This window comes from Acyrthosiphon pisum, chromosome A1 (genome assembly GCF_005508785.2).
Source record: "Acyrthosiphon pisum isolate AL4f chromosome A1, pea_aphid_22Mar2018_4r6ur, whole genome shotgun sequence".
In the NCBI taxonomy this organism is placed as follows: Eukaryota; Metazoa; Arthropoda; class Insecta; order Hemiptera; family Aphididae; genus Acyrthosiphon; species Acyrthosiphon pisum.
In genome coordinates, this window is record NC_042494.1 from 141641110 (window position 1) to 141664923 (window position 23814).

The 23814-nt window shown below is 25.3% G+C and overlaps 1 protein-coding gene across 1 annotated transcript in view; it reads left to right on the top strand.

The window, feature by feature from the left end:
• The window catches only part of LOC100165346 (carbonic anhydrase 2), a 32689-nt gene that overhangs the window by 6955 nt on the left and 1920 nt on the right, over positions 1 to 23814 (top strand). Inside the window, exons 2-4 of the mRNA XM_001945697.5 lie at positions 12892 to 12960; positions 15942 to 16106; positions 23154 to 23292. Of these exons, the coding sequence (XP_001945732.1) occupies positions 12892 to 12960; positions 15942 to 16106; positions 23154 to 23292 (373 nt within the window). The remainder of the gene's footprint in view (positions 1 to 12891; positions 12961 to 15941; positions 16107 to 23153; positions 23293 to 23814) is intronic.

Below are 23814 nucleotides of genomic sequence, written 5' to 3' on the forward strand. Positions count from 1 at the left end.
AACGTGTCGCTTACATTTCTCTTTACTTGGTCCTTACGTTCTGCTGAATGGCAAGTTTCCATTGAATGTTGCCAATGTTTTAGGCTTTTTATACTTACTCTAAAAAAATATAACAACAGCGCCTTAAATAACGTTTACGTATAGTTTTTTTTTATTCGGCCCCACTAAATTTAAGAAGTGTACTATATACTATATATATGTACCTATCCTTTACAATAAATAATTTATTTGTGTGTCGTATAAAATCACCATACTATTTATCGACACCTAACGTGTATTCATATTGCCTATACTTTGCGCCTGCCTTCTTAAATTAAATATAAATATTTTTAATGACCAGGACTTTTTTATGCTAATTAATTGCATTTACGTGTTGTTTTTGGTGATATTTTTAACTGATGAATTTAGTTCGGTCAAAATTGTATTTACACTATTTTTTGTTTTTATTACATATTACATAATTGAGAAATCTTCAGCATAATGATATAATATAAGGCTATATATTTTCTTCAAAATATATTCTCGTAAATTATGTTGAGTGATTCAGCAAGCATACGTACCCTCCAACAATTTTTAATTTGATAATAAATTAATTTAAATTCTGACTTGAAATTTTTAAGTTGGTAATTTTTCATAATTAAATACAATAAGAGTTTTCAGGACAAACCTTAAATTGTAGTTAAATCTAATTAACTGAAAATACGGTCCTTAATTACATATATAGGTACTTAAAAATTCCAAAAACCAAAATTTGAATAAATTAGTTATTAAAGAAATCAATGGGGGTGAGCATGCTTGGTGAATCATCTTGTGTAAATTTATATTATAGTATATATATATATAATATAATCTATTGATTATCTTATGGTTTGTAAATGGTGATTATAGGTAATACGCTTAATAATTTAATTGTTATTGCTGAGTACTAATTATTTCTATAGTACCTATAATGATTACCTATCAGTGTAAAAAAATATTGATAAAAATATTATGAACTGTTTTTGAATGGGATCATTGAGAAGAACTATTCTAGAAAGTTGAAATCGTACAATTATATAAATAAGAATAGCGACGAATATAATCTTAAACAAGGTTAATTATTTGAATTAGTATTTTTATTATAAATACTTTAAATTTCTGTGTAAAAACAGTAATTTTACATATTTTTTTATTTTTTTAAATTATTTAGCGCGTGTCTTGACATATTTTAGAGTTTTATAAAAAAAATGTATTACCAATATTTAATGCATAATAGGGCATGCATATTTTTCAGTGAAATTATGCACAGCTATATTTGATAATGACATTGAATAATTTAGATTGAAAACTTAACTGTTTATATTTTCGTACAACATATAGGTAGGTACTATGATTTAAATAAAAGGATAAGCTAATTACGTAAAATATTTTTACATATTATCTGTATGTTATGAACACATTATTATCATAATTACCTATATATATGAATCAAATTTATACGTGTTTGTGCACTATAAAATTGTTGATGATTTTTTTATGTTTTTATGCAAAATAAAAGTGGTCTGTAGGTTCATAACTAGATTTATAGGTAGAAAATTAATTTCTCATAAAATCTCTTCACATAAAAATCTTTGAGCATTTTTTTCTTGCCCTAAATATCTAGAAATTTTAACATTTACATGAATAATTTAATGAAAAGACGATGGTCTTATTACAGTTTTCCTAAATAATTACTTACAATGTTTGTTGGGTTAATGCATTAAAAAATTGTAAATTAAATTTATGTGTTATTTTAATCATATCTAAATTTTAGTAAGCTTTTTGTACGAATATAAAATATAATAGTACTTATATAGTAGTTAGATTTGTTCAATGCTAAATTCTTAAACCATTTATTTGTTATTTTATTGTCATAATATTACAAATGTACCCCGAACGAAATATTTTAAGCTATTTTACATGTTGTAACAAGTGAATAGAATGAAAATAAACATTGTTAACATTATCTCAAAAATGTATTTAAAAATATTGACATTGACAAAAATAAGAGAATAATGAATGATGATTAATGATTATGTAAATAGCTCTTTTATTGACACAATGTACCTATAATAATATAAATTGCAATAAGTACATGCTGTGATCCATGACCTTAATGACAAGTTTGGTGAAATCTGAAAATAATATGTTCATATAATATCATAATGTTATAATTAAATAAATATTAAATACTATAAATATTTTTATTTTAATAAAATGTGTAACTATTCAAAGGTTCATAATAATAAATATGGATACCTCCAAAAATAGATCCCTACATAATTTCCCACTGTAAAAATATTTGTTTTGCATTAAAAATGAAAATAAATATTACAAATTTCAATTTGATATAAGAAATTATTTTGTAACGTATTTTATATATTTAGTTACTTACCGAACGATGTTAAACATGTTATAATATTTAGTTGTTAATAAATTATAATATTAACCATGAATAAATTATAAAATTGATAGAAATTCATGTATTTTATAAATATACAATACATAATTAATAGTTATTCAACAATTAATTACCTAACTATTTTTTAAGCATTAATAACAATTAACAAGGTTACGAACTATTTAGGTATAATATATATATATATTTGGTTATTTACATATTATATTTTAGTTTGAATAATTTTTTTATACTGGATTGTATATTAATTGTTAAGACTACGTATTTATTTTTATTTTTTCATTGTAATTAATCAGTTTCTATACTATATGATATATATGATATGTATTGCTTATTACTACCAAGAATAAGTACATTAATTCAACTATAAATACAATTTTTAATTTATTTCATAGTTAAATAATTTAATATAAATATTAAATACCTATTAATTAAATAGGTACTTTTAATAAAATGTAACGTAAACTTAAGAATTATCTGTTCAAAATTAAAAGGGAAATTTTATTATAATATAAATAACTGTCATTCATGAAACTAGATTTTTTTGTAATTTCAATAAAATAACGTTTAATTGTATTAATTAATAATAATATAATCTAATAACTATACTGTGGTAAAAATATTTATATACGTGTCCGAGAATGTTGTACAATTTGAGAATACTTGCCTTTAAAGAATAATTTATTGGTTCGATATTTTTTCAAAATTGTTAGATTTATACTAAAAAAAAAGCGGGTAAGTGGATGTCGCTCCGATGTACAGTAGGTTACAAGTGGGTCAATGTATAATTGATTGTATTAAATTTGAATTCAATAATATAATATCATTGTATAAGAAAAACGATTCTGAGCGGAGACGGTTTATCAGTCTGGATTTTTTAAATTTTTGTTTACTATAGCCTTTAAGTTGAATTAATATTATAATATCATAATTTAAAATTTTTTATTCGTTGCTACGGAGATAGACAAATCGTTTGAAATTAAAATCCCATTTTAAGCGGTTTTTCGTAACTTGTCAGTAGTTTTTATCGTGGCATTAAATAACTATTGATAAAATCGAAAAATTACATTTTTAAAGTACCACCTTGATCCAATTCGCAAAAAGTTAAAAGATAAGGTACTATATGTTGAAATCGAAGCACTCCTTCTGGTAGAAATTTTGTATACAGGATATAAAAAAATAAAAAATAAAAAAATAAACACCATTGTAAAACCACTAGCTTCCTCGCTCCACTCAGAATCTAAAATGGATGAAATGTTCTCAAGGTTTATAGCTAAGGATTTAAAATCGAATACAAGGATCCTCAATAGTAGTTTATATTATACCGTAACCTAAAAATCTAAAAATAAACAAACGAAATTTTTTTTTATAGTTAGGTACATATCATAGGTTAAATTTGGACGAAATTATAATATATTCAAACGAAGAATAAAAATTTTAATTACTTAATTACGTTGTAGTTTGAAATTATTATTAATTCTGTGGGTACTTGAAACTTTGAAAGTATATTATATGATTACACATATATTATTTTATTTAAAGATTTCGTGTGTCAAATAAATTGTAATTACTAATTAGTTTTCTAACTGTAGATATAGGTATTATACTATACTACTATTATAGTAAATTAATCATGAATTCATAACTCAAATCATTAAATTATCTCTCATTGTCATTTACTATATCATATTATCATTATTGACATTACTCCACTGGAATTATCTATTTATTATACACCTTTTAGTGATAAATTGTTATTTTATGTATATGCAACAGTTTTTGTCACCCTTCAGACATGTTTCATAGAAATAACTTGAGTGCCAATTTTATAAATTATATTTTAAACATAGTTTATACTTTATACATTTTAGAAATTAGCTTATTGGTTATAAAACTTATGCAGTATTTTAGATTCTGAGCGGAGCGAGAGATCTAGTGGTTTTACAATGGTGTATACCTATATTTTTTTTATCCTGTACACAAAATTTCTACCAGAAGGATTTTTTATTTAGTTTTTAAAAATTGCGTCTAATACAGCCTTAATCCTAGCAATGATTTTAAATTCCGCTAAACCATTTGCAGATGCTGTAGACCATCGCATTAACTTAGCTAATATCTTAAACAAACGGAGAAAGTCTCAAAAGGTTTTCTAATTTCTACCTATCTAAACAACGGGAAAAAAATAATGTCGATAATTAATAATGTATTCTGTACTGCAGAAATCCGTTATTATAGTGTACCACGAGGTATTTTTTTTTTTAATATAAATATAGGATAAGCGTACATATATGTGATGAGTGATGATAGATTTTAATATTGTATACGATATTAAAATCCATTGCACCATTTGGTATTTCTAATTTCTACGTAAATAGTTACCTAGTTCATAGATACATGTTAATATTTTTGTCTCATTTATGGGCGATAACAATCCACAGCTTGGTATGCAATTTGTTGTTTTTTTTTAACATAACAAAATTGTAAGAGATTCATTATTTTATATTTTTATCCATGGTTAAAAAATAAAAACATGAGTAGACCTTAAAGGCACTACAATGGTCCGGCTCTGTGAATTAAAACCCGAGATTGAGGGCGCTCGTATAATATAGTGACTTGACTGAAAAATTGATGATATACGCATGCAATTTTCTTTTTACATTTTTATATCGTGCGCTCGTTTTGAATCATTGTGATGGTCACTTTCGAGCGCCCTCTACCTCGGTTCGCCACGCGTAGTTTTAGTAATACAGCCATTAGTTATACCATTGCTGGTCTATGAGTATAATACTATAATAAAGTGTATAACTATATAAGGTCTACGATTATGAACTATGGTGTATGATAGGCAATAAATAATAATCATTGTTCGCATTTAACTTTGATAACAGAATATTTACAACATTTATTATTTATTAGAAAAAACTGTCCATAATAATTGTTTCAATTAACTTTATTATACCTATATACTAGGTACATATTTTATTTTTTTATATTATAGATTTAATATTCATTCAAAGATATAAATCCGATACAAATCATATTATAGCGTGGTGTACTGGTGTTGATTGTTATTCTAGCTACGGTTTTAATTTAAAGAAAGATTTAAAAAATATAAATACTTTTTAATTATCCTCGCGTAAAAAAGTACGTACGCCGTACGGTGATAAAAATACTTGGGAAAATAGTTGTTATTGTGTTAATACCACCTAGGTATCGTCACACTTCGATTACTTCAGCTACCGGGGCTTTATCATTATTTTAAATTTAAAAGCAATAGTAAATTATTATAATCAGGAAACAACTTTGAGTGAAAGTTCGATGATTGCAGTATACTATCCATACGTTTAATATTTCTTATTTAGACGTTGTGAACATTTTAATTTATCGTAAAAATAATACAATCATTGTTTTTTGCATCGATTCGTGTTTACAATTAATATAGGAACAGGAAAAAAACTAAAGCCCTATGTACCTACAGTTTGTTATTAATTTTTCGGGAATAATAGTGCTCCAAATGTTTCTTATAGTAAATGTTTTGTAATATTTAGCACAGAAATATGGCGCTGTGATTTATGGAATTGTGATTTACGGTATAGGTACATTTTTTTAAAAAATCTTAACAATCTCTGGGTATTTTTGTTGATAATAAAATACTTATGTTTTTGAAACTTTCTCAATTCAGTTAAATATCTCATTCGTTTGTACAATATATAAACAGATTATAAGAACCTTAGCATTTTCTCAATGGTTTCCCATTCCCATGAAAAAGTGTATTATATTCGTGGATAAGAAACATCCAGTTCTTGCAATATGAATATTTTTAAGACACACGAGTCGTGAATTGTAAAATAAATTAGTTTCTATACTCTGATTAGTTAAATTATACACTATATAATATAATGTAAAGTCTTTAAAAATTACAAATTGTTCATTAATAACTGTATACCACATTTAAGTTCATATAATTGCGAACATTTATTTTTTCTTTGCACGTGTGCGTGTACAACATAAAAATTGTTATAAAATATTTATTTTCAAAAGTACAGAACTGCAGTTTTAATAGTAAATTGAGTAAAATATGTCGAGTACCTATATTATGTTTGGAATATAAATAATTATTTTTTTTTTTTAAATTCTATTTAGGTACCTATATTAATGAATATATGTAATCTATAAAATAAATTCAATTTGTATAGGTATATCTAGTAACTAGTATATTATATATTAGGTATAGGTTTTTACTAATAAGTATAAAATTGAACAATAATAATGAATACTACCTAATTAGTGTTTTACTTGTCATTACTTAATAGTTAGTTTATATCTGTAAGTACACGCACTTCAAAGAAATTATCTGGTACGCATATCAAGCAAACTAACATGTCAACCATCAATCATTATTTATTTATCAAATATTTAACAATATTATCAATAATCGGTACATTTTCATTTCGATGTGGATTGGCCAAGACGCGTAGCTGGCAACGTCTGAACAAAAGTGGAGTTAAATGTATTGTCATGTGGCACATTTTTTTATATTATATATAAAAATCAGACTAAATTCTGTTGACTGTCCCATCCTCATTCCTGCTCACTATAACCAGTCCTACCACACACACCCAAATTCCAAGGTAAATTGCTATTAAAATATTCATCGGCGTGTTTATAGAAAGAAACGCTATAGTTTCGTGATTAATTTATAAAAACTATACTCGAGGATTAAATTTTTATATTTTTATAAACGAAATGAAATGCGAAATCCTTAATTGCGCGGAACATGCCTTAAAGGAGACGGAAGACAACTACCGACAAGCTCTAATAAGTTTATGGCAAAAACTACATCCCTCTCCTTAGCGATTATCGTGTCTATGTACACCGCAGGGTAAAAGGAGAATGTTCTGTTGTCATATACCTATTATTATGTTATATTCCATTCCAAAAAAAACTGGAACACACTAACCCAGTATGCTTATGTTAATGCCTAAACTATACGTCATCGTAAATAGTATGATATACAATTCGGCGCATTATACATTTCAGAATTGCTTTCTTTGTTGTCGCAAGAAAACATCACACCGTCGTCTATGTAGCCTGACAATTATCGGACTTCCATTGTAACGCTGTTGACTATTATCAATCACAATGGGCTGAATTTTCATCTCACAAATAACCCATTCGAATGCGTATTGGAGTAAGTAGGATTTTTGGATACATCAAAGACCAACTTACATTCTGCTATTACATCGGTTGGTGTGACGACAGCAGTGTGCGCGTCCGTACATTTTATACTATAGATACGATGTTTGGTGTGCGATGACCTCTAATTTTTATTGCAATTAATTGAAAATATTCTTGATGCCGAGGCCTTGTGCTTCTATTTGATACCGCGTATTTTTACGCATAAATTTGATGTTTATCACGAAAAATTATTATAAAAAGAATACGATATCGATCTAGAGTGGTTTCCGTGTATAATGTATTATATTGTATACGTAAAATAATAATAATATGCCATTTATGAAATAATATTATCATTATTTAATTTACTTAACTCGACATAAATGGTATTAAGAAAAAAAAAATACTAATTTCAAAAAATTGAATAAATATCTACACAGTTGATAAGTATAATATTAATTATAAACACTTAAGTCGTACTTAGTACAAAATAAGCACTATTTGTATTTTGTATAAATTATTTATTTCTTCTCTCACGTTTAAAATCTATTGTTAAATCAAATTCAAATTATCCTTCTTCGTTCCTGGAGTCGAGTATAATGTAGGTATATTAACTAATTATATCTATACATATACAATCCAGCTATAACTTATTACTTATTGTATTTAAAGTTATAACTAAAGTTAATTTTCAATTTCCATACATTGTATTTACTCTATAGTACTTGAATTGTTGAATAATAAGAACAGTCTATTTTAGTACCTATACATTAAATATATTTTCTAAACTATAGTAACATATTATTTTAAATACCTATGATATACATAATATATGATTAAATGTCAAAGCTTTTTGATCCAGCAAAAATTATTCATCGATATTTCTAGAAAAAAACTAAATGTAAAATTTCAATTTTCTAAAAATAGCTCAAAAAGAGTTAAAATATTTTGAAAATATTATTTATATAGAAAATGATAAAATAAACATTTGGTGAAAAAGTCAAGTATCCATGGTTATTAATTTTTGAATTACAACTAAATAAGAAAATCATTCGATGAGAAATCGTTAGTTTATTGATGAATATCCAATATCGTAAAAATTTGAACTTGAACGCTCATAAAAAATTAAATCACGGTAAACTTTTTTTGTATTAAAGGAGGAATAACTTATCAGGAATCTTGTGATAAAATTTCAAATCTTAGATATAAAAGATATTTTTTTATGAATTTCTAACTCAAAATAATTTTCAATTATTCGTGATTTTGACTAATTTTGTTAAAATTAACTTCTTCAGACACTCATAAAAATGATTATGAATTTAGGCAACATTTTTTTTTTAGTTACACTAATAAATAATAACACAACTTATGGAGAACCTTGAAATACATTTTTTTTAATTCTTAGACCAAGTAAAAATGTATTAAATAAAATGTATCGACAATAATTTTTAAAAAAATTAAAAAAATTCTTTAATTTATCTTTCCTAGAAAGAATAAATATTACAAAAAGAGTCAAATTATTTTGAAAATTTTATCATGTATGAAAAATGGTTATATAGACATTTGGTGAAAATTTAAAGTTTCTATGTATACGGTTATTTTATTCGTTTTGGAGTTACACAAAAAAATAAACACTGAAAACTGATTTTGCATAATATTTAAATATTTAAATGCCTCTATATCATATTTGTATAGCATAAATTGGGTCTGAAATCTAATTATTTTTGAATTTAAAAAAACTAAAATCGTGTTTGGTAAGAAATATTTTTTGCATCCAATTCAAGCTTTTTGACAATCTGAACAAATTGTATCAACATTATTGATATTTAAACATTATTCTATTATTAGTTCAAATGTCAATAAAAAGAACTCAAAATTACTCAAAATATTTCTTAAATTATACTGTATACCTATAACAAAAGCTAGATAATATTAACATTTAATGAACATTTCAAGTCTCTAAGGTATATCTTGAATTACAACAAAAATATTTTGAATAGGTAGATAGTGTAGTACGTACTGGAAATAGTCAATTCTGACCTTCTATCAGTATCAACTACTATATATCCAATTTTCTATCAGTAAACACCCTCAAAGTGAAGATCGAACCATTTTTACTACTACATTACTACTTATAAAACTTGTACTAATAAAAACACTTATCCTTGTAAAATCAATACAATAATGGCTCAGAATCTAAAATTAAAATTAAAACTTTCATTTACATTTTAATAACCATGTATTAATCATTGTCATGTGAATATTGTGGGTTTTTGCAATTAATTAATATATCCTTGGTTAAGTATGACATATATATTTTACTCAATTAATATTAAAATATACCAAAATGTTTAATTTAGATAAACTCGGACAATTCTATTAGTAATACGCTAGTGAGTATTATATACATATTGTACAATTCATACACTATAATAATAACCTACATATTATACTCAATGGAACCAAATACTAAATTATAGTTAACGAAATTGATTTGTATTAAAACATGTAGTTATTAATTTTTAATCAAGTATGTAATTATAGCTATGATCTCAAATTAACCCATATATATTATTATAACGGGATATTTACTTTATACATCAATAATTGTACGTGTGAAATGTAAAATAAATTGTTTTATTTCAATTTATTTTGGTACAAAAGTGCAAACTCTATTGGATATTCATAACAGCGTTTGATTTAGTATATTTCTAAAATCATATGTAAAAACTGAAAGAATTATTCGTATAGTATCGAAAACCCAGAAGACGTGCAGTATTACCTAGCTAATACCTCCTCCCCTCCCCTCCCCTCCCATTCCCGCGCGCGTGTGTGTTTAGTTGATGATTCATTAAATGGATCATTAAATCGTTTATTAGTGTATAATTAGTGTCAATGACAATAATATTATATTGAACCACTCATACACCTCCAGTTGATTTAATGCAGTCATTTAACACAGAACAATTAGATTGGAAATTGGTACCTATCTAATAACTAATAAGTAATCACTATAGATATTTCATCCGTTAACAATTCACCGGATTCATTTATGCATTTTTTAAATTTTTTCGGCGAAGTTTCAGCTAAGATAATTATAGGTCTTAATTAAATACATTTTATAAAATGGGTTTGTTATATTTTTATTATTAAACAATTTAATCCCTTTATTATTTGTCTTGTTTAAACTTTAAACACTTATATAGGTATATAACCATAAATTGTCGTTATTAAAATATAGCAATGTTTTAATATTTTTTGTAAACCATCGGTGTTTATAATTTGTATTAGGTAATACCTGGCTTATAATTAATATTTATCATAGTAAAAAAATTGATGATAAATAACAGTCTTAGTTTTTTATAAATTTAACTTCAACGATGATATACCTACTAGTTATAATAATGTTTATTGATGTTATATGTATTCTGTCATCAATGTAATTGTGTATCAGACTATAATATAATATAAGATCAACTATAAGTCTATAACGTCCAAACGGTATATTTCTTTTAGTTAAGAAAGCGTGTGGTCAAATCACACAAGAATTTAGCCCAATCGTAAATCGCAATTTTAGCATTTTTTCTCAAATTTACGATCAAATGTTAGAACTATTATAAAAATCCTCATGAAATAGTAACTTTTACTGATTAGTGATTATCCTGACAACTTCCTGTACAGTACCTATACTGACGACAATACCTATCTAATGTCATAGATTTTATGCAGGTCGTAAAAACGCACGTGTACACACTAACAACGTCGCAAGAGTTTGTCTCCGTAAAATTAATACATTATACGCCATTATTTATGTAGTAAGTGTCTAAGTACCTATCCTTTAGCTATCAATCATTGTTGTTTTCTCGATCTAAGATTGCGACATAGTGCTGCCCTTGGGCCTCGGCTAACCTCATTGTCCCACTAACTCGTCGTACATGACTTTACACGTTTTTTCATTCAAATTCAACCCCGCGATGTTTGCCCATCGTACGTACATGTGCATTATACGCACATATTGCGATCGATCAATAAATACAATAACAGCTATATAGCTATGTCATTTACAAAGCGACACAGGGTCATTTTGGAAATTCAAAATTACTCGCTCAGACTACAATCTTTTTATCGCGTTTTTTTTTTACTCTACGCGGCGTCTAATGTCTATATGATAATATGCAATAAATGTTTTACAGATATAATTTATTAACGAGCACAACGCCAACAATTACTATGAAACGATATATAATATATTATATATGTATATATATAATATAATAATATTCGCTACGACCACTCGTCAACATATCGTATTATCATCGGACGCCACTAATAAACATTACCATAATAAATTATTAAATTGGTTCAATACAATTTAAAATTTAAATATGGACAATTCAACACTCGTGCGCTAAACCATTATATATCTACGTCTACCTTCCTATACTGCAGTTACAATTATAAAGGAGTGTTGTTTGCGAATTTAGTTATTTACTACCAACTTTCAAACGTATAATAGTAGGTACCTAGGTATATCAAAAATCACATTGTAAATATTTTTTGAAAGTGTTGATAATCGAGTAATTTTCACTTACGATAATCAAACACGTTTACGTGTATAGGTACCTCCAAAGTATATAATAATTAAAAAATATTTTTGAAAGTATTTAATATTGAGATAGATACTTTTAATAACATTTTAACGCGAGTCTTGAAATTATAGGGTAATAATATGTCAAATCGTTCAACGAACCCTATGAAATATTATAATGATTTTATTAATATATACTTACAAGTTTATAATGTGAAAGTCGTATTGAAAAGATATAGAGGTAGGTCATGTCGTACACAAATTATTTGTAAGTAAATAGGTATATTTCAATTTTTAATAGAATGCACTTGTATATATAGATAACATATAGGTACACATAATATAATCTCTATAGTAAGCTCTACAATAGGCCTACCTATATCATTAAAACTATTTAAAAACTTACTAGATTATTTATGTTTTTATAACTTAAAATGTTGAAATAAATCCTAGTGGAAAGTGGATAAATATTTTACTGTAAAATATGTGTGCCTACATGAAAATACATGTTATATATCTGCATATATGAATATATATTATAAATATATCATTAAAGTTATCTAAATACTACTGTCATTTTATGTTAATGTAGTTTTGTCAGTAAAAATCGTTACACAATTCCGTTATAAAAGGAAATATCAAATATTATATATATAATAAAGATTTATAGCGACTGTTTTTATTACAGGTCTAGCATGTGGATCACCAAGTCACGGAGAAAACGAACAATCATTTGGTTACGACTCTGGAGAGCTTGGTAAGGATAATAATTCATAACGTAATTAATAACAATTACCGCGTGTGGTTAGATTTCTGAGCTTTAGAATTCTAAGGTCAAGGTAAAACTTTTTAACTGATGACCGAGTCTTTTATATAATATTAAATTTAAGTGCAATTATAAACTAATAAAATCCGGATGAATTATTTTATAATATTATCGATTACAGCATTGTTTATACGAAAAAATAGTTTACAAGTGCAGAGTCGAATAGTACCTACCTATATATAATATTATTTATAAAATCGATCTGATTAATGGCAAGATGAAGTCGCTAGCTCAACTAAATATTAATTAAAACGCATAACGTAAAATACATCGTAGTTAGTTCGTTATAAAGCAATATAGCATGTACATTGTACATGTTCTTACGTAATTTGTGGAAGAATTAATATGCTTGAAATAAATACCACACGGATTATGTATCACTTTAATTATGTAGGTACTTCATAAATGAGCCCTGGTTGAATTCCATACTTTCAACCAAACGTCGCAAGTTTTCTCGATTACAGTTTGCGTTGATATTACGTTTATAAGTTCATTCATACAATTCTATGCCCTCTTAAAGACTATTATTTGTTTATTTCTAAGACATTTTATTTAAGAAATGTGAAATGGATACCTAATTCAATCACATATGAGTTATTATTTATTTACTACACGCATTAGAACATAAAATATCAATCAAACATAATCGAGTTACAAATTACAAAAAAATATGTTCCATTAGGTATACAAATCTTTAGGTAGGTAGGTACCTACCTATTTTGATTTTAGGTCGCTATTAAACAACAGTACGTCAGTACCTAATATTATTAAATATATATCTAATATAAGAATAATAGACAATTAATAAGTCAAGTTATTAATTCTTCGTCGTTTCCAAAAATATGAGCGGGTCGTATTCTACTGTTTTTGAGTTTTTTTTAATCTTAGCAGGTAGGTACCTACCTAATCAAACTCAAAAGAAACATACTAGGAAGGTACCTATTTCCTAAATATGGTTTATGATCAATAGGTTTTTTATGCACATTTAACTACTGCCTCTAATAGTCTAAACAAAAATAAGTGTTAGGTACACTGATACATATAAATCGATGACATAGATAATATGAGCAGATATTTGTAAAACTGATACATTCCTTGCTACTGTATAGATCAGAATCTAAAATATGTAGGTGCTGTATACGTTACATCGTAATTTGAACTTCAAATTTATTAGAGGACAGTCGACAGAGGTACGATGACAGAAGCTGATATGTCACGTTTAAGTTTTATATATTGATATGTTTTAATAAAACATTATACAAATATACGCATTACACAATACGGTAGGTATAAAGTATACCGTACCTGGTACCTCGTTATAATGTCTAAAGATGCATTTATAATAACAATTTATAACCTGCAGACTTGCAATTTTTTTTTTAGTTTGACAAAATGTAGCCCAGTGCTATCGAAATTTATATCATATTACCACGGTTTAAAATATGAAATTTTAAAGTGCTTATTTTTGTAATACCTATGTTATTCTATAGTGTAAGAGGAAGAAGTGAAGAACATGGAAGTTTTTGAATGGAGACGTTATTTTTATAATTTTTGTTGTTTGAGGGAGGGGTACCATTTTTTGCTTATTTTCGTTCTTATAAACTTTTAAGCACTTATTTTGATTATTTTATGAGCTTTATTTCGATCCCTGATTATAACCATTTGCAGAAAAATTCCAATAATTTTGAAAATGTTGTATAAAGTTTCATGATTTCATATCATTCTTTAAAAATAAAGTCTTACATTTAAAAACTTATAATAGTTTTGCAAACTTTATATTCCATTAAAATGTTAGTAACTTTATATCCATGATATACATATAGTAAATAGTGTGCAGGTTTTGAATCACATTTAGGTACATCCAATTAAAAAGAAGTGTTTTTGAGAAATATTATCAATAATTTTATGCTAGGTACCTACTTAGTTTGTTGTTTTTAAATATTTTATATTTTAGTCGATAATATCCCACCAATGTTTTAAAGGTTGATCAAAATTCAAAGATTAAAATTGAATTTACTATGGATTTTTTGGACCTTAAATTTTACAACCACTAATATTGGCAACACCAACATATTCATAACCATGTTACTTTGTAATGTATCAATGACCACAATTTCGTTAGGTAATTTGATATGCACGAATACACAAAATAATAGTTATAATTAAGTTTACAAGTTGACCATGGCAAGAGAGAATCATATTTTTAGCCTGTAGGTATACTTAGAAGGTACCCTAAATATTAAACTAGCTTCATAAAATAATTAGGTATAATATGTAATACTAATAGAATAAACAAAGTAGGTATCATACCATAATTTAATATTATTTTAACATAAAACTGTGTTATTAGAAGCAATAAGCATTGATGTATCCATAAAATTTGTATATAAAACTCTTACAATTAATGCGTTAGGTTAGATTAGGTTAGCTATTAGTATTATCAAATAATAAATATTTAAAATAATTATAATAATTCATAGGTAGTCATCAATTTTTAAGTGGGTACCTTCTTAAGTTAAAACGTATTTCTTATTAATATAATAATAACCATACAAAACATATAAAATATATTCATCTCTAATAGCAATACTAAAATATTTCTAACAAATACTGCGATTGTGCAATGATCATATACGTGGAAAAAAAATCCAAGACAATATTTAATATATTTGTTAGTAGTAGTACAGTCGTACAGATTATATTATAACTTGTTGAGTGGTGGAAAATACATACCTAGGTAAATTAAATATACCTGATGATATCATCTAGACATTTTCATATAATATTGTAAAATATTAAAAAAAATGTTAAGTTTGATAGTGTTTTTATTAAAAGCTTTAAATAACAATAATAAATGAGATTTCTTAGCAGCTTAGCCTAAATTACATAAATAATAAACATTTTTATTTTAGATCCTTCGCATTGGGCAAACGAGTATAAAACATGTTCAGGAAAATATCAATCACCAATCGACATCGAGGAAAATCTTGTGACAAAAGTAAATCTACCACTTTTGCGTTTTCACAATATTGACACACTTCCCACATCAACAACCATAACAAATAATGGACATACAGGTAACATTGATTTATTTATTATCTACCTATTTATTTATTTTTAAAAGACAAATTAATTATAAAATATCAAATTGTTCAACAATAGTCAAAGTAAAAACAATGAAATACTATTACATATGTATATGACACTATAACACTTATAGTTGGCATATCAGAACAAAACAATACCTACATTTAAATAATATTATACTAAGTTACTCAAGTTCTACAATATTCAATAGATAGTGAAAAAATTCTACCCTTTTCTAAACAGTTGGCTTGAATAATACATATACATGTTAAAGCTGTAGTTTTTCCAAATATGTTATATTTATGTCATAAAGGAGATAAGCCCATGATACTTAAACAATTTCCATAATAAAACAATATGTACGTTATAAATGTATATCTATCACATACTATACTAATGCGCTTTATTAAGAAAATAACTTAACTTATGATATTACAATAGGTAGGGCCGGTAGAGGTTAGTAAAAATTATCAATCGTTTATTTTAATTATTAAATTATTATAGGTATTCATTAATATATTTTTTTTTTAATCAATAAATAAATTATAAAACCACTAACCAGTTTATGTAAAATATTATGTAGGTACATGCCTACAAAAGTGTATACAATGGGTAGAAGTGTAGTGAATTTCAAAGGTGTAACGGAAGTATATACAACTGTATATCGGCAGATTACTGTGTGCCTTATTATTATTTTGTACACAGTTGTGAGTTGTGACCAAATAAATTGAATATCAATAAAATCGATAAAAAGCGTTTAAATGATTACTGATTTAGTTTTATAGGTAACACCAAATAGATATAGATATATACATTATATGTAATAAATAAGACTACCTAATGTATGTACAGATGTTAAATGTTTGATGGGTCGAACACAAGCCCTGGAAAAAGAACAACTATAAGTACTACTGTCTAGTGTCTTCTATAGTAATTTAATATATCTAAATCAATATGTTAAACAATACACAAATGATATTATACAACATGTGAGTCAGTTAATTTATTAATTGCTTACCAATTGGTAGAGAAACATACATTTCAGTATTTCACAGCATACTATGCTTTGCTAAATGCATTTAAAATACATTTGAAACATATTCTAACTTGAAATAGTATTTTATAAAACCATAGAAAAAATTAAAACACAAAACAAAATAATTACAACTACCTATATAGAACCTTGGCCATATTATAATAGGTTACCTATGAAAAACATGAAATGGAAATAAACTAAAGCAGAAAAAAAAAAATAGAAACCTATTACCTGCATGGCGGCTACATCTCTACCTATTTAAAATATCATATTTTACATATCTAGGTACCTATAATATACTCGATTTTAGTGAAATTTATTAAAAGCCTAGTTGGATTATTATTTATTGTACCATATTGTCAAAAATACATACGATTATAAAATGAAACTAAGTAATTGTCATTAACAGACTATGAATAGGACATTCTCTATTAACTATATCTTACCAACAGAAACTATAGTTATTAATCTTAGTCACTTTTGATGTTCGAATTTCAATGAAAACACTCTGGGAACGACTTGGATAAGAAAATAAATAGTAAAGACCCTAGGTAACTACTATTCTTGAAGCATACAAGACTCAAGTGTAGAATTATTCATATTTCCCAACCAACATTAAGGATGATTCCAGTTGTGGAACACGCATGTATACAGATATTTTAAAATAGAAAACATAATTTACAAATAATAAATGAAAATACAGTTATTATATTTTTTTACTATAGGTAAAATAACTAATGGGTAATGCTAATTCATTAGTAGTAATACTGATGTACAATAGAAGAAAAATCCAAAGTATAATAACTTCCTACTTAAAATTGATTAACAATAAAAATACATACCTACTTGTAATCCAATAGGTAATCAGTTGTTGGATAATTTATTTATTATTACTTAAATATATTTTTATCAGGTGGTTTTAATCCTAACTTACTAACTTAGTGTAAATGATATACCAATCTAAGAATTAAACAGTAGTAGGTAATAATAATAAATATATATATATTATATTATTATAATAAATATATATATATTATATTACTATAGGTATTACTGGTACCTATTAGGTACATGTATTTATTATAATATAGGTAGTCAAGGTCTAATGTCACAGCCTACAGGGAATATATATTGTATAGGTACTATATGTCAAGGAATAAATACTCTTTTTGTAAATTATGTACCTACAATAAAACTTATAGTTGTATTATAATGATTAATATAAGTGTTTCAATGATTCTTATATTCTTAATGATAGAGTAAATATAAAACTTAATAAAGAAATTAATCACTACATTAACTATTCAAACTTAATGACATACATAAATACGGAATTATCTTATGTGGCTTATCTTAAAATAATACCATAAATTTGTTCTCTTTACTTTCTCACTTTGAACTGTTAAACTACTGTTTAAATGGTAACAATAATTTATTGTATTCTGACCACATTTGTACTTGACTAGAATAGTATATAAAAGTATTATGACATGCAGTGCACTTCCTATGTGTATTATGTACCTATGTCCTCTACATTAGTAGGTACTCTAGATAATTTATATAATTTTCACGCTTGAATCTAATATTAATATTATCTACCTTATTAGGTAGTATTCACCTAATTAGTAACTATCCATACCTATATATTATACATTTATACATAGAGCAAACATTAATTAAAATATTACATTTTATCTCTACAATAGGTACCTACACTACATAGGTATTTAAAAATAAGCTTACAATTTGTATGTAGGTTATGTAACTCTTAACTAAATGTAAAAAGACAAATATTATACTATAAAACAAAAATGGTTATAGTAGGTACGCACTATAACAGGGGTCATCAAATGGCGGCCCACATACAAATTTTATCCGGTCCGTAGACACAAAAAAAAGTAAAAACCATTAATATTATTCATGTATACTATATTATAGTGTTGTAATTTGTAACTTTTGTTCATTGGTTTTTACCGAAGTCTGCAATTTTTATGGCCCATCAACAATTTCAAAGATTCCTAATCTGGCTCTTCAAAATTATTAATTGGTGACCCCTGCACTATAGTATAGAATTTATTATGAATCTCTTAGATAATCATAAATATTATCTTGTATCATCAATGATTGTATCTAAACTTCATAAGGTATACAGTTTAGACCAACAATTGCCCACTGCATCGTTGCTTACTGCTTAATATGTAATTTTTCCAGTCCACAAAAACCATTTTCCAACAAGAATCTCAAAATAAATCATGCATATACAATTAATAATGATGCTTAAAACAAATATAATATATTTATACTTAATTGAAATAGATAAATTGATTTACACGTGAAATATTGGTACTAAAAATATCTATATCAAAAATAATTATATATTTGCCAATGTATTATCTTCTGAATTAAGTGACAAGCATTTTAAATTTAATGTTCAATGTTGAAAGATATCATTTCTTTAAGATGCATATTTTTGGCTTTCAGCAAATTATATTCTTTTATATAACAATCTAGTTTCTGTTTCTCCTAATGAAAATAAAATATTGTGTTGAAATGTAACTATTTATATACGTTCTACCTATCTAATATATTATATATTTATATACATATTATGTATGTGTATACTTATTAGGTTCTGAGAGGAGCGACAATTATATTTTTACCTCAGATATATTATATGTGGCATTAAATTCTTTTATTTGACTCTTCAATTCAAGCAATCTATTTTCTTTTTGTATCAGTAACTCAAAATTTTTATTATATAATTCTGATAATACTTTTTTCATACTCAATACTAGGAAAAAATATAATGTTATTAATAATTTTAAGAGAAACATTATTATTATTCTCTATTATATTAATATAGAAAGGATTTAAAAAAAGACATTTTGGTTGGTATTTCACCTGTAGGTAGGTCAGGCAATGACAAAAAAAAAATTAAATATTTATAATAATATACTTATAATCCATAACCTTTTTATTTATTTTTCTCGTGACAAGAATATCATACTCACCTAATTTTGCGTTTTCTGCAGTTGATTTTATTTCAATTTTTTTTTCCGATTCCAATTCAGCAATAGCCTTTTTTAATAAAATTAATTTTCTAATAGAGTCATTAAAATTTAAAACAATTCATTTTTTCTATTTATATAGGTATCAAAAAAAAAAAAAAATGTACCCTTTTCTATGATAAATTAATAAAATTACCTTTTTAATATTTAATAATGATTTCTCCACTTCATCAATAGCACCTATATAATTTATAAAACGTTTATGATAAAAATAATTATGAAAAATAAATTCTTCTAGGTATTATAATTTATAATATTGTTATAATAAAATTGACCAACTTGTCTTGAAAAAATAATGATCAAAAAAATAATGATCTTAGGATTTGAAATGTTTAAGTTTTTACTGTAATTAGTATACTTAAAGTTAAGATCCCTGATCAATATCAAAAACTAATTTTCATTAAATAAAATTGTGCGTATAAACAATAAAAGTTTTCATTATATTGATATTAAAATATATATTAAATATTTATACTTAAATTATAATATCATGTTATATTACTTAAACTGTATTCAACTCACTATTAACATTTGAAATCAATGTGGGGAAGTTGCTTGATTTATGGATCATATCTTTTAACATTTTTATATATTCTTGTAACTTGTTTGCTTGTTCTTCAGAAGTACTAATTTTTGATTTTAACTCTAATACACACTTCATTTTTTCTATAATATTCTGCATTTTCTGATATATTACCTGCCAATTTAAAAAACAAACATCAATATAATACTTTATGTCATTGGTACCTAAAGCCCGAAATTCTATGCATTTAAAAATTGTTGAATATGATATAAAAAGGTAAAATATGCAATTATACGCATTATATTATTATACTAACTAAAAAATAATTTTAAAAATACCACCTTTTTTGACTCTAAAAAGGATACTAAACTATTACACATTTTATAAGAAACAAAGAAATGCTTCGATAGGTAATTAAAATTAAGAACATTTTTAACAGATTTAAATATAAAAAAGCGGTTAAGTGGATGACGCTCTGCTGTACAGTAAGTTACAAGTGGGTCAATGTATAATGGATTGTATTAAACTTGAATTCAATGATATAATATCATTGTATAAGAAAAACGATTCTGAGCGGAGACGGTTTGTCAGTCTGGATTTTTTATATTGTTATTATTTATTATAGACTGTAAGTGAGTTGTATTAATATTATAATATTATTATTTTTTATTCGTTGCTATGGTCATAGACAAAGCGTTAGGAATTAAAATCCCATTTTTAGTGGTTTTTTGTAGTTTGTCGGTAGTTTTCCTGTGGCATTATACAATTATTGAGAAAATCAAAAAATGGCCTCTCTACAGTACCATCTTGATCCAATTTTCTAAAATATAAGGTACTATATGTTGAAATCGAAGCACTTCTTCTGGTAGAAATTTTGTATACAGGATAAAAAAAAAATAAAAAAATAAACACCATTGTAAAATCACTAGAATAAAATCAAAGAATAAAATCAAAATTTAAAAAAAAAACTAAAATCCACTCTGAATATTATAGATCATTTAAAATAACATATTTAAAACTCAGAACTCAGAACTCTGAACTCTTTTTTTGGTCATATAGTGTGGCATACATGACAATATTTCAACAAAATACCTCTGAGAAACAATGTTAACAATTTTTGCTCCAGTAAAATTGATTTATTATAAATTGAATTTGAAAATTTGTTAAATAGGTATACATTAAATATGCATGTTGTATACGATTATAAAATAATATGCAACAATCCTCCAAATATGCAAGATATGCATTATACAATTTGGTATTTGAATTCAGTGTGATATATTATGTCGACATTTCAAACTCCTATATGTGTGCATACACTAGTACACTGCGTACTAACATTCATATTTCACATGCATATAATTCCTTTATATAGTAATCAATATATAAATTGTAATAATATGTTAGTCTTCATTATAATCATTGATTTAAATTAATTTAACATACAGATTCAGATTTAGCGAATATTTCTTCTACCCAAGTGTCATCAATATCTCTTGGTGTGGCCATTATTTTTTTTTTTTAAAACAGTTATATTTAATTAAATACTAAGACAACTTTAAACTCCTCTTAAAATACAATTTAAGAATAAACACTGAACGATAATAAATTTACGATTAATTTATTATAATAAAAATTGTTAAATCATTGATCATTGTTTAAAATTTTTATAATATAATGGCTACGCTACCATACCATAGATTTAAACCTCTTTTTATGTGTACATTTTTACCATAGATGATATTTTACAATTCAAGATAGCATACAAACACACATTATCAGAGAGAATCAAAGATTTATACAAATTCTATTATTTTTATTTGGGCGGTTTAAATTATAAGAGTAAAATACTTCAGTTATTATTTTATATGTCATAATAATATACTTAGACTCAGATTTTTTTTACCTCACATAAAAAGTGCTATTGACAATTGATTATTGATTAGTATACTTATTAAGACATGATACAAAAAATTACATAACAATTATAATTTTATTCAAACATATTTTCCAAGATGTATACTGGAGAAACTTTAAAATGTAGCCTGTAACCCAATACTTCTATACTTGTATCGTATTAATTTATTTATAGTTTCGCTTTCATAGGTGTTCAACTAAATAATTATTCCTACTCATCAGTCATCATTCAACATAATATCGACAATGTAACATTTTTGAATTTATAATAATAGTTTACTTAGGGCTAATTAGGTACCTATAACATGTAGGTACTATATGGATAACTTATTTGCTACCTATTGAAAATATATCCTAAATAAAATGATATGTATAATATGTTTAACTGAATATAGGGACATACCGTTTTACCTGTACCTGTAGTTAATAATTTACATAAAAGTTAAACAGTAGTTGGTATACAACAATATTTATTTTTAATTTATATTTACAGTGGTATTACAACTGAATTATACTGCACCAGTAATGATTAGTGGAGGACCACTGACTCCAACCTACAGATTTACTCAACTACATTTCCATTGGGGTGTTAATGACTCGTTGGGCAGTGAAGACCTCATTAACAACCATAGGTATGTAGTTGTACACTTAAATAAAAGCAAACACTAAATATGATCACATCGACTACCTATATAATATTGATCTACTATTAATTTAATTTTAATTTTAATAAAATTATGTAGGTAAGTAATTAACAATTATCAACAACTTAATAATATATTAAGAAATGTACAAACATAATTTAAAAATTAAAACCCTTAGGTAATAAATTTACATTTTTTTGTGATAGATTTAATTTCTAAACTACATATTCAATATAATCCGATTCAAATCAATAAAATTAAACATTATTAAATATTTTAATAATTGAATAAAGCATTTGATAACATTTTTATACAGAAGACTATGCTGTTTTATAAATTTACCATTGATAACCACTGGTTCTATATAAGTCAGACTAGCGAGGTTTACCTACATATTATATTATATTATCATTTATTATTAAAATTTAAAACTTAACCAATCTAGAATTAGATAAAAAATATGTTGATGTGAAACTTTTATGCAAAACCAAGATACAATATTTAAAACAA